Source organism: Hippocampus zosterae, chromosome 12, assembly GCF_025434085.1.
Source record: "Hippocampus zosterae strain Florida chromosome 12, ASM2543408v3, whole genome shotgun sequence".
NCBI classification, from domain to species: domain Eukaryota; kingdom Metazoa; phylum Chordata; class Actinopteri; order Syngnathiformes; family Syngnathidae; genus Hippocampus; species Hippocampus zosterae.
This window is the reverse complement of record NC_067462.1, coordinates 1,686,811-1,699,340: the sequence shown is the minus strand read 5'-3', so window position 1 is coordinate 1,699,340 and position 12,530 is coordinate 1,686,811. Positions and strand designations below refer to the sequence as shown.

At 45.5% G+C, this 12,530-nt stretch overlaps 2 protein-coding genes across 2 annotated transcripts; one reads left to right on the top strand and one right to left on the bottom strand.

Moving 5' to 3' along the window:
• Nucleotides 1-4,057: 4,057 nt before the first annotated feature.
• mstnb (myostatin b) lies at nucleotides 4,058-7,775 on the bottom strand. The gene is made up of 3 exons (XM_052081942.1): nucleotides 6,957-7,775; nucleotides 5,289-5,659; nucleotides 4,058-4,717 (listed from the first exon to the last, which is right to left on the bottom strand). The coding sequence occupies exons 1-3, from the start codon at nucleotides 7,321-7,323 to the stop codon at nucleotides 4,337-4,339; spliced, it is 1,119 nt and encodes a 372-aa protein (XP_051937902.1). The 5' UTR covers nucleotides 7,324-7,775; the 3' UTR covers nucleotides 4,058-4,336.
• A 1,311-nt stretch (nucleotides 7,776-9,086) lies between these two features.
• Nucleotides 9,087-11,408, top strand: LOC127611424 (small membrane A-kinase anchor protein-like). Its single transcript, XM_052081953.1, has 2 exons — nucleotides 9,087-9,453; nucleotides 10,366-11,408. Exon 2 carries the CDS (start codon nucleotides 10,523-10,525, stop codon nucleotides 10,757-10,759), a length of 237 nt encoding a protein of 78 aa, XP_051937913.1. The 5' UTR covers nucleotides 9,087-9,453; nucleotides 10,366-10,522; the 3' UTR covers nucleotides 10,760-11,408.
• Nucleotides 11,409-12,530: the final 1,122 nt, after the last annotated feature.

The following is a 12,530-nucleotide window of genomic DNA, read 5'->3' as shown; positions in this document are numbered from 1 at the left end:
CCGTAAGGAGTCCAAAATACACATATCTGCTACTTTATTTGTGCCACTTGTGCATCACTGGCAAACGGGAGGAGGCGAGAATTTTAAAAATGTCTAAAAAAGAGGGTTTTGTGGCCGGGCTGCGGTCCAGCTCTCAGCGGGGCAAGGAAGTGGCTCTCTAGGGGCGACGCTCAATTCGCCCTCTACTGGGCGGAAGTCAAGTCTCATTGAGGCCGTCAAGCCCGGCAGAGGTCACGCTGTCACTTCACATCCCCTCATTAGGCTGCAAGAATAAAATAGCTGAGTCATGGAAATCAATCATTCCGTTCATCTCACACACACACGCGCGCGCGCGCTCGAGGTTCAATCAGGCCCGTGGGATAATTTAAAAATGAAAAAAAAATGCATAATAGACACAATTAATATTTTTAATAAGGTGCAATCCATTGAGTATCCGCTAGGGGACACTGTTTTGTTCAGAGAAGAAGACAACAGCAGCCTCAGTCCGTCACTGAGACAGACCCGTGACAGCAGACGCTATCAATAGCACTCTCACATTTACGGTACACATTTAAGAGCACTCTCCTTAGTTTGTAAGGTGTAGGCAGAGATTACATTTAGATTTTATATGCACGTGCAAATGGTTCAAAACGTCCTTTCTTTATGAATCTTGTTTATTCATAAAGTGCATTACTATATTTTTCAATACCAATTACTTGTTAAAGTTTGTACAATCAAAGGGATCAGTTGCAATGCATATATGTGAATGATAAAAGTCAATTGCACATTTGTGGAAGGAAATGTAAGGTGCTTCATGAAATGTTTTGGAAAAGATACGTTCATTAAATTTCAACATTTTCCAAATATTCTTGTGCTTCTTTATACCAAAACAAAGGAAAGACATGTTGTTTTGGTTGTTTATAGCAAAGTATGTTTTCATTTTAATGGTCCGGCTCACTTGACATCTACCGAGGACGTATGTGGCCCACCATGTGAAATGAGTTTGACACCAGTGATGTATAGTAAGGCGTTTTTAGCCGTAAAAAACGACCATGTGTAGTAAGGCGTTTTTAGACGAAAAAAAGGACCATGTATAGTAAGGTGTTTTTAGCTGAAAAAAACGGCCATGTATAGTAAGGCGTTTTTAGACGAAAAAAACGACCATGTATAGTAAGGCGTTTTTAGCCGAAAAAAACGTCCATGGATAGTAAGGCGTTTTTAGACGAAAAAAACGACCATGTATAGTAAGGCGTTTTTAGACGAAAAAAACGACCATGTTTATTAAGGCGTTTTTAGACGAAAAAAAACGATCATGTATAGTAAGGCGTTTTTAGACGAAAAAAACGACCATGTTTATTAAGGCGTTTTTAGGCGAAAAAAACGACCATGTGTAGTAAGGCGTTTTTAGACGAAAAAAAGGACCATGTATAGTAAGGTGTTTTTAGCTGAAAAAAACGGCCATGTATAGTAAGGCGTTTTTAGACGAAAAAAACGACCATGTATAGTAAGGCGTTTTTAGCCGAAAAAAACGTCCATGGATAGTAAGGCGTTTTTAGACGAAAAAAACGACCATGTATAGTAAGGCGTTTTTAGACGAAAAAAACGACCATGTTTATTAAGGCGTTTTTAGACGAAAAAAAACGATCATGTATAGTAAGGCGTTTTTAGACGAAAAAAACGACCATGTTTATTAAGGCGTTTTTAGGCGAAAAAAACGACCATGTGTAGTAAGGCGTTTTTAGACGAAAAAAAGGACCATGTATAGTAAGGTGTTTTTAGCTGAAAAAAACGGCCATGTATAGTAAGGCGTTTTTAAACGAAAAAAACGACCATGTATAGTAAGGCGTTTTTAGACGAAAAAAACAACCATGTATAGTAAGGCGTTTTTAGCCGAAAAAAACGGCCATGTATAGTAAGGCGTTTTTAGACGAAAAAACGACCATGTATAGTAAGGCATTTTTAGCCCCCAAAAAACGACCATGTGTAGTAAAGCGTTTTTAGACGAAAAAAAGGACCATGTATAGTAAGGCGTTTTTAGACGAAAAAACCCGACCATGTATAGTAAGGCGTTTTAGCCGAAAAAAACGACCATGTATAGTAAGGCGTTTTTAGCCCCAAAAAAAAAGACATAGTATAGTAAGGCGTTTTTAGCCCTCAAAAAACAACCATGTATAGTAAGGCGTTTTTAGACGAAAAAAACGACCATGTATAGTAAGGCGTTTTTAGCCCCCAAAAAAAAGACATAGTATAGTAAGGCGTTTTTAGCTGAAAAAAACAACCATGTATAGTAAGGCGTTTTTATCTGAAAAAAACAACCATGTATAGTAAGGCGTTTTTAGCCGAAAAAAACGACAGTCTAAAAACGCCTTACTATACATGGTCTTTTTTTTCGGCTAAAAACGCCTTACTATACATGGTCGTTTTTTTGTCCAAAAACGCCTTACTATACATGGTCGTTTTTTTCGCCTAAAAACGCCTTACTATACATGGTCATATTTTTCGTCTAAAAACGCCTTACTATACATGGTCATATTTTTCGTCTAAAAACGCCTTACTATATATACATGGTCGACAGGAAGGAGAGCATGAGAAGAAAAGAGGACATGGAGAGCGCAACAATTTAATGGACCGAAACATACCGTTCAAGAGTAAACTGCATCCCCATTTTGGACTTTGTGTTCACTGTTAAATAAAGAAAAGTTATATGGAGTTATATGTGAGGTTCACAAATTATGACAATAAACATTTTTATAACAGTAGTTTTTGAGACTTTTTTTTAATGTGGGTCAAATATGGCTCACGAAAGATGTGGCTTAGTCGAGGTTGAATTCAGGCTGATATCAGCAACCTGTCGGGCCGGAGTAGGGCCAGATATGGTTTTACAACGCGGCTCAGATCTGGGCCGAATGCGGCCCACATCGTGGATGCCAGACGTGGGCCACTGCAGGACCGTCATTCATTGAGGTATGTGGGCCGAGTGTACGTGCCGTGTCTGCCCCAGAGCTGGGCCAGACCAATTTTGCTAACTGGGATTTTACTCCCTGCTTACTCACACCACGTGTTATCAGTTTACAGCATGTGTTGAAGACATACAGATTCTCAGCTGCTGAGGCGAAGCTCTTAAAGTCCGTCAAGTCCCGCGTCGCTTGTAAATCAACAACAACAAAAAAAGACAGCGATGAAAATCAATCGCTTATGCATATCGCGGTCGCTTGGACCAGGGGTCCCCAACCTGTTTAGCCCCACGGACCGGTTTATGTCAGACAATATTTTCAGGGACCGGCATTTAAGATGTGGCGGATTAATACAACAAAATCATATGGTACGAGCTGCGTGAAAACGGTGGTGTTTTCGAAATATAATAATAAATAATAAACACAAGCAGCGTGCGACAAGCACACGTAAGTGTTTCAATGAATTTTTAATTTGATTTTTTTTTTTCTTGGATCTCTATGTGACACAAAGAGTTTAAGATGGGACACAACTGTGGAAGTGATTCTTTGACGGTGCATCATTTTGGGTAGCTTAAAACAAAGACCAGCACTCAAGCTAAAAACTTTATTTGGTAAAATAAGTACAGTATATAGTTGTTGCAGTACATCTGCTTTCTTGTTAAATTGCAGTTTGATTCGTGAGGACCAAAAAGCGGTTAAGAAAAAAAAAAAAGAGAGAGAAAACCCCAGTAACAAGAAAAAATTCATACGCATACAATACAAACGTATCAAAATCCATTTTTACAACTTTCGTAGCCACCAAGTGTTTCCTTTTGGCGGGCCATAGTGCAAACTGCATTGTTACAGAGCGTACGCGTACTCAACATATTCCCACAATCGACGTTCGCCTCGAACACTGCATTCTTTGAGCCTTCGCCATTTTGGGGTAATACGTTTGCATATTGGCTTTAGAATGTTGAGGGCGCTTGTTGGGACGAAATTTCCTGGGACCGCACAGGTTTCCTGGACTCATAAGTTTGGTTTTGGAGCGCAGACAGCGAACTCCGAGACGTCCGACTGATCAGACGAGACAACTTGTGGCACTCTAAAATCTTCCGACGCCTGTGGAGGTTCTTCGGTCTTCGGGAGACGACCGGGTTTTGTTTTTTTGTTTTGAGATACGGTCAGCGAAAATGCGCCGTGGGGGCCCAAGTGATGATTGCGAAAGCCTTGTTGTCTATGGCTAGCGTCGCCCTCGCGGAGGAGCGAAAGGAAGCGACAGTAAGCTGCGTGAGCGCCTTGGGCTTATCGGGGCCTCGACCGCACCAGGAAAAAGACCAGAATTGGTGTTTGGGGGGGGTGGAAAAGGCCCCCCTCAACAGCTCCCTACTCTCTCGTGATGGGCTGGGGGCGGGCCGGGGGGCTCAAGAGCAGCCGCAGCGATCCACCACCATGGACGGGATCTTGCCGTAGATGATCTGCTCTTTGCGGTTGAAGTAGAGCATGTTGATGGGCGACATCTTGGTGGGGGTGCAGCACGGGCCGGCGTTCCCCCGCGGGTTGGCTTTGTTCACCAGGTGGGTGTGCGGGTACTTCTGCAGGTGCATGTACTCGCACTCGCCCGAGCAGTAGTTGGCCTTGTAGCGTTTGGGCGCGATAATCCAGTCCCAGCCAAAGTCCTCGAAGTCCACGGTCAGCGGGTAGCGGCAGCAGCGCGACTCTGGCGAGTTCTCGTCGCAGTCCAGGCCCGAGTCCCTGCGCGGGCGCCGCGGACCCTCGCTCAGCTTCACCTCCATGAAGGGTTGCTGCCGAGACACAAAAGACAACGTGGAGACCACGCGCACAGAGAGAAACAGTTGTAATGAGAATAAAGTCAACTCTACGCGAGGTCGGAATCAAACCGCAGACCTCTGCACTGTGAGGCGGACGTGCTAACCGCTGATCCACCACGAAGAACAAAGAATGAAAGTCCAAATGATTATATTTGTACACATTTTAGCCTCATTCTCATCAATTCCGTCCGATTGTGTTTTCATGTGGTCTTCATTTTGAAAACTGGTCAATTTGAGCGGCGAAAAAAAAAAATTCCCGAGACACGACGTCGTCGTGGTCAGCAAATCTTGGGAGACGTCAACTTAGTGGAATTCATCAAATAAATGCGCGTGAAGTTTTTCTTTTGGAATTTATGCTGATTAGTGATGGAAACGAGTCGGGGAAACTTCATCAGCATCATCAGCAGCAGCGTGCTGTACTCAAAGTGCCACTAGGTGGCAGCAGATCGCCCTCCCGTTCCCTTGCCGGAGTACTTGGACAGGAGTTCGCTTTTATTAGCTTATTAGCTTGATGCTTAACACTTAGCATTTGGCAACATCTTACCAGGCCTTGCTCGCCCGGCTCGGCGGAGGTGACGGCCAAGTCGTTGCCGGCGTTGTCGTAGGCGTTGATGTGGATGCCCCAGTTGGTGTCGGGTTGTCGCAACCACACGCTCAGCACTTGCTTGACGTCGATGCTCTGCCAGGAGCCCGCCCCGGCCTTCACGTCCAGCTTGAGCGAGCGCACGCGCACGCGCCGCCCGCCGTCCGACGCCGGCGTCAGCCGCGAGATCTGCAGGAAGACGGCGGTGGGCTCCTCGGCCGGCCGCAGGTACACCCACAGCTGCGCCCGCAACACGCGGCTCGCCTGGAACTTGGGGCTCAGCGTGAACAGGCAGCATTTGGGCGAGCCGTCGGCTTGCACCTCCGGCTCGGCTGAGGGAGAACGGGACCGCGGAGCCATGAGGAAATGAATCCATCATCCATTCATTCTTGTTCACGTACGTGCTAATTGTTAGCCACCCCCCACAACAACAACAACAACAGAAAGTCGTTTTTAAAGTCTGAAAACAGATAATTGAGTTTCACACTCATCTGGAAAATGCGTACGGGTGGGGGGGTGAAGCCTTTTCATTATTATCGCTGCTATTATGAGCCCATTTTGCATTTTGGGGTTGCTTTGCTCCTGCAGGACCTGCTGTCACTTTTATGTCATTATCTGGAGGACGCGTAGACTTAAGTACCGACAGTGTAAGTATTTTTGCCACCTCGACCCAATTCCGACTGTTGATTCAAAAGTTTACCGGCCATCGTCCACTCGTTTTTCCCTCCATTTGCTTTTGCGGCCTACGTAAAACGGTCACTCGAGGTTTCAATCAGATTCCAAACTAAGTTTGACGGTTAACGTTGTCGATATCAACAACGGCTTACTAGTCGCAATTAATTTGAGTTTTGCCCAATCTAAACTGAAATGGAGATACAGTATCTGCAGCTGACTGACGTCTTTTTTTTCCCCTTCGTACGCTACTCCTGACAAAGATCCTACTCCAATTCCGCAGCAAATATCCCCACCACTGATTTACAGCTTATTTGAAGTGAATTGTTGTTCTCCGTAACTCCAGTTTTGAGATATTTGAGATATTTACAGCAACATTTAAAATGTCATTGAAGATACTGTATATGAATGGCAACTTCATCACATTTCCCACGTAAATCGATACGTGTCGGCGATATCGGTCCTTCAGTTTTGTTTCATCAAAGAGAACGTTTGAGATTTCCGCAAATACGTTCTTCCTCTTCACCATCAGCATTTCAAATATTTGCATCATCATTTTGCTATCGAGGACAAAGGGTGTTGTTATTCTTGCCCATTGATGTGTTTGGGGGGGGGGGGGGTTCCGTTTGGTGATATCTACAATTTGATTCTAACGGAGAGGGCTGCACGATATTGGAAAAACACGTCACATGCGAAATGGGTGTTACATTTTCTAATATTATTTAATGCACCATCTAATGAAAGGAATCAAATATGTTTGCAAAAAATAAGCCGCCTTAATATATTTGCCAATCAATCGCAATAACTTGCAATGTTTGAAACAGATTTTTGAAATGAAAACACATTCAAAAATGTTATTGTGTGTAATGGAAACACCCAAAATCCACATTTGACGGTTCTCGGTCTGGTTCTCTCCACGCTTCAATCAAAAAAGCAATTCCCAATCGGTCCACTTACGCTCCGTGGCCATCAACATGATGGTCTCGGTGACGGCGTGCTCGTCGTCCTCGTCCACGACCGCGCGGTCGCGGTTGTCGTCCCCCAGGACGTCGTACTGGTCCAGCAGCTGCTGCAGCGGCGGCGCCCTGGGCAGGAGCTGCTTGACCACGTCGCGGCTGATGTTGGGCGCCTCCTTCATGCGCAGCTTGCTCAGGATTTGGGACTTGATGGCGTTCAGGCGCATGCTTTTGATTTGCTGGCGCAAGTCGCAGCCGGAGCACGACTCGGACGGCTCCTCCGACTGCTGCGTCTGCGCCTGCTGCTCGCACAGGCACACTGCGGCCGAAAGCATCAGCAAAGTCAAGCCGGCGTGAGAGAAACGCATTGTGTGCGCGCGCAGATGGGAGGGGGGGAGAAAAAACGCGCTTTCTTTAGGATTAAAGTCCAAACACTGATTGGCATCACTTGATTAGCGCGCGCGTTTTTATATTCACTTTTTTGGCGTCCAAATCGATGATTGGCTGGGGAGGCCGACAATGATTTCGAACCGTGACAACTTTTTTTCCCCTCCTCTGTCACACCATAAAGGGACTGTGGGCGGGGGAGTGGGGGGTGCAGGGGGGGGGGGGGGTCGTGAGCAGATTGGGGATAGATTGACTTTGCGTGCGCCGATTGCGCAACCGGCGCAAGCAAATTTGACCTTCTTAGCACAAGACGTGATGCGCGTGTGCGTGTCTTTCGTTATGGGCAAGGCAATGTGGCACCGACTTCATTTTACATAACAATCAGCACATATGATCACAACGATATTTTTCTGATGATAAAATGCGCATTTGTTTTGAAAAAAAAAACCAAATGCGTACAAAAAAAGTTTTAGCTATCACGATAATGAGCAACGTGAAAATACAGTTGCATAAAAGGGCTAAGTGGCCATTGAAAAACGAGACCATTGTTTTAGTCCTAAAAAGTATATTTAAAATTATTGTACTCACATTCTACTCAAATATACAAATATATACTTTATATATATTTTTAAACTATTGTGCTCGTGCTATAATTAACAATTCCACTCATCCATTTCTGCCAAGAAGCGGAACACATGTGATTCACATAAGGCGTAAAAAAACAAATACAAATGTTACTTTTAAAATGTTTGAAAATAAGAGGAACTTAAAAATGAACTACAACTCGATTTAGGGAGTATATTTCCCCAGTGTGGGACAAATAAAGGATATCTTATCTTATGCTTGTGAGTACCACTAGAGGGAGACATATCATGTCTCCCGATTTCAAAATCGATTTATTAGGAACGTATACAATAATACATTAGAGAGGCAGTTTTTGGTTTACCTAACTACAGACGAGTTTCATCAGTTCTACATAATTCATAATATTAAAAAAAACACACATCTAAACATGGAAGTGGACAGGCTGTCTTGATAGTTGTCTGGACGCAGCGATGGCTGTTTGAAAGTGCTCTATAAATACTGTTGACTTGACTTGACTTGACTTGGACCACAGAATATGGATGGGGAGTGCCACCAAGTGGTCGTTCACCAAGAAAAAAAAAAGACACTCCCCTCCAAAAGTTCCGGAACACTGAGGTGAGTACCGTTATTTCATCCGTTAATTGAAAGCATCTGCTTTTAGTGGCATCGAAAGATGAATTTTTTTTCTCTTTCTTCTTTCTACATACATTCTTGCTGCTGGAGGCTGTAAATTTCCCCAGCGTGGGACGAAAAAAGGATATCTTATCTTATTTCGGTTTTCATTTGTATTTACGATTCATGCTTAGGTCGCTGATGGTGTAGTGGTACACTCCCCTGATTTGCAGCGTCGGATAGCGTCCCACTCAGTGACGGTGTGTATCGTCGTCTGTCTCTGCACCTGATCGGCGTCCAGTTCAGGATGTAGTCTGGCTTCACCCGGAAGTCAGCTGGTATAGGCCCTGTTCAGGATAAGCGGTGTTAAGAATGGATGGATGGATCAATTATTTATTCGAACACTATCGACACACACGGTAACCAGCCTGACACAAAGTCTCTCTCTCTCTCTCACACACACACACATAAACACGCAGATAATATCTGACTTGGTCTCACACGAATTAAATGTACAATTAATTCGCAAGGCAAGGCATTGTAAAATGCGAAACGTAAGAAAATGTACTTTGAATTGCAACAGTACCACCCAGTGGACATTTGTAGCCATTGCAATGCAAAGGCCCCGAATAACCCCCGTCAGCTCGCTTGCACTGCACTCCCCCAAGTGTCCACCAGATAGCGGTGCTGCTTCGGTCAATTGTGACCTCTTGTTCCCGCGCGCGCGCGCGTCCACGTCGTCTGCTGGGCTGAGATTAGTCGGGATGTGCATCGAGTGAGGAGCGGCACCAGTGCAAATTATTCTCTCGCGGGGCTTGCTTGAAGAGGAGGATTGTTTGTTGTTTATTTGCACGCGTCAACTTGAACGTTCCCGTGCGCGGAGGAGACCGGGATGACGTCACGCGCCTTTCCAAGTATGTCATGCTTTTCTTTGCTCGCATGCTGCACGCGTGCTCGTTTTCCTCGCAGAGGTTGAGGCAAACATCTGTCTTGTAATCTATTCGATGCAATGATGCAGCACGGGGGATGGTCGATCCTCGATTTACGACGGAGCTGCGTTGTGCGTAGATCGGGACGCGTCGTAGTCTATCACACAGTCAAGGGAAAAAAAATCACTACATACGACGGTAGCAAAGCATGCCATATATTCTCACGGTTCGTTACCTCGAGACGTTGTACGTTGGGACGGTCGTAAACCGAAGACCCCCGTGCCTTTCATACAAACAACCCTCGTACAAATCGGGCCATAATTTCGCTTCTGCAGGAGACTCTAGACTCCAGACCACTGCTTCTCAAACTTTTTACCCCAAGTCTCACCTGAAAAAAAACAACAACAACAAAAAACAACTTTTTGGTGCTCCAAGTGCCATCATCAGGACTTAATGACCACCATTAAAAGACAGCACTGTAGGAGTGTTTGTCGGGAAACATTTAATGACTTAATATTGCTGTCAACCACTGTAACGTTTTGCAATCCAACACTGAGCGTAAATTCAGGAAAATATAGACACGATATAAATAATCATTTTTTAAATTAACTAAAAACGGTACTTCAATAAATGCTTCAAACAAACGCATGCAGACTGGAATTTAAAGTGTAATTAAAAAAAATACCAAAATAAAAGTTTTTAAAAAATAGATCTTTAGGATCACATGAAAAAATGTTGAACTTTAAAGTTAAACACAACTGAACTGTATTGTATTGTATTGTATTGTACTTAGGCGGTTGTAATGACAATGTCAATATATTTTGAATCAGGAAGACGTCAAGCGCTGTCACTACTTGGCATATGTACCGTAAATCACCCACCGTCTTTCGTCTGCAGGGGCCAGCTCTCGTCACCGCCCGAGGATCCAGACCATCTCCGCCAAGGATGCACGTCTCTAGACCCGTCCCCTCGGTCTAGTCCGGCAGAATACGCATGCAGACTCTCGGCCTGGCGGGCGTCCCCGGCAGTCCATCCGCGCTACATCCTCCGGACCATGGGTTGCATCAAATCCAAGAGGAGCGCTTCCCGCGCCGACAGTGAAGCGGCCAGGATGCGCGGCGAGAAGGCCCACTTGGTGTGCTCCGAGGACGGTTCTCCTCGGGCCGACCCGGCGCTGTTGGACTATGCCCAGAAACTCTCGGAGGAGATCATGGCCCGGGCCGTGGAGCAGTGGGCCGAGGTGGACCGCCGTTACGGCGACATCCCGTACATCGAGTGCGACGTGCCGTGACGATGGAAGACCAAATGTTTCCGAGACCATGATATCCGAGTGGAAGAAGTGACTCGGGGCTTTTCCCTCTCAGGGGTCCCCCCCCACGTCGAATCGCTGGCATGTTGTTTGGACGCCTCCCCGACGGGGCTCCGCTAAATCACGTCATCACAGTCGCAGACGGTTAGCGCGTGCGCCTCATCGTTCTGCGGTCCCGGTTTTGAGTCTCGGCTCATCTTCCCACATTCCGAATACACTACACGGCCGCCGGAGTTTGAACAGCCGTTTGACGGCACGTGACCCGCAATTGGCTGGCAAACATTCCAGGGCGCGTCCCACTTTTCTTGCCAAAAGTCATCTGAAGTTAACGGAAGACTCTAAATCGTCCCCGGCTGGAAATGAGACTCTTTCGCGCGACCAGTGCACCCGACTTTTTAAAATGCGACGTGTCCGCTGCATGCGCCACAGGCACGGGTCTTCTACATTAATTGCCAAGTGACATTTGGTGTTTTGCGAATGAAATGCCCGTCTTCACCAGTGAAAATCTAAGTTGTGCTTTTAGTGTCTTCACGGGTGACCAAAATTAAAACGGAATTGTAACTGAAATGTTTTTCACTTCTGTCTGCGTTTGCAATCAAATCGAATGGCTTTTTTGTGGGTCCCGTTTGACAGTTTTTGTGAAATCTGCTCCACAGAAGTTTTTTACTAAGTTGCGCTCGCCTCGTCACTGCCCCTCTACTCCACTCCTTGATTGCCTCCGGGGTTTCTGTGGATATTGTCTTCAGACACCATTTTGTGTTTGTTGCACCAAATGTCTTCACGGGTCAATTTGACCCACAGTGAAAATTGCTAGAACCACTCCATCGACTCATTTGTTAAAAAGAAATCTATTTGGTTCATATTAAGATCATTAAAAAATAATTTAAATGTAAAAAAAATAAAAATAGCAGTGCCTTTCTTTCAACTACCAGTATTAGAAATATGTACGTTTTAGATCAAGGTCAATTTGATGCACCAAATAACACGCGGCTGAAAGATTTGGCGCAACAGAAGTAATGCCACCGTTTGTCGGTAAATGGTCGGTCTTTACGGCTTGGGCCGGAAATGACTGGCCCATCGCACACGAAGTATCGAGAGCGGGTGTTGGGACGAGCAAAAACAGTGGAAGCAGTGCGCTAATCTTCGGCGACGGACGGGGTAATCCCAAACATATTGCTAACACGCTAAAGATTAAAGTGGACTCAGCGGTTCTTCTTAAGCGGATGTCATTTGGTTTGCTGCGGGGGAAATCAATTAATTTGACGTTTTTCCACCGGAGCTGCCGTTTAAGAAAAAAAAACGATGCAGAGAGCGCCGTCATGTTGCGGGTCAAATTGACCCGGGGCCAAAAGGGAGTTACCGGTATTTCTTTCCAGATGAATGGCCCTGTTGTGTGTTACTTTTTTTGATGCTTAATATGCGGCGGGTCAAACGCACCCGTGCGGTGCTAAAATTTGCTTCGCCGGATGTGGCGGAAAGGTGCGCGCCGCTCGCCAATCGGAGTCCCCCCCCCCCTTGGACTTGTTTTTTGTGAGTTGAAAGAAACAGAACCCGCCTATAGAGGAAAAAAAATGAGCATAGTCACAAGGTACACAATGTGTACTCATTGAATTGATTAAAATTCACTTTTTTTTTCCCAATCGACTAGTCCCCCGTGTGGGTGTGCCAATTCAAACAAAGGGGAGGGGCTAAAGAGCAAACGCGGAGCGATCCGAAAGCTCCAGTTGAACGCGGGGCTGCTGGCTGTGCGTTT

What these genes read in the sequence shown, in the direction of transcription:
- LOC127611424 (XM_052081953.1), top strand. Translation starts at nt 10,523, where the DNA reads ATGGGTTGCATCAAATCCAAGAGGAGCGCTTCCCGCGCCGACAGTGAA.
- mstnb (XM_052081942.1), bottom strand. Translation starts at nt 7,323, where the DNA reads ATGCGTTTCTCTCACGCCGGCTTGACTTTGCTGATGCTTTCGGCCGCA. An exon ending in CATGTTGATGGCCACGGAGC is followed by an intron (nt 5,660 to 6,956) that starts GTAAGTGGACCG and finishes GTTCTCCCTCAG; the next exon opens with CCGAGCCGGAGGTGCAAGCC. An exon ending in AGCCGGGCGAGCAAGGCCTG is followed by an intron (nt 4,718 to 5,288) that starts GTAAGATGTTGC and finishes GTGTCTCGGCAG; the next exon opens with CAACCCTTCATGGAGGTGAA.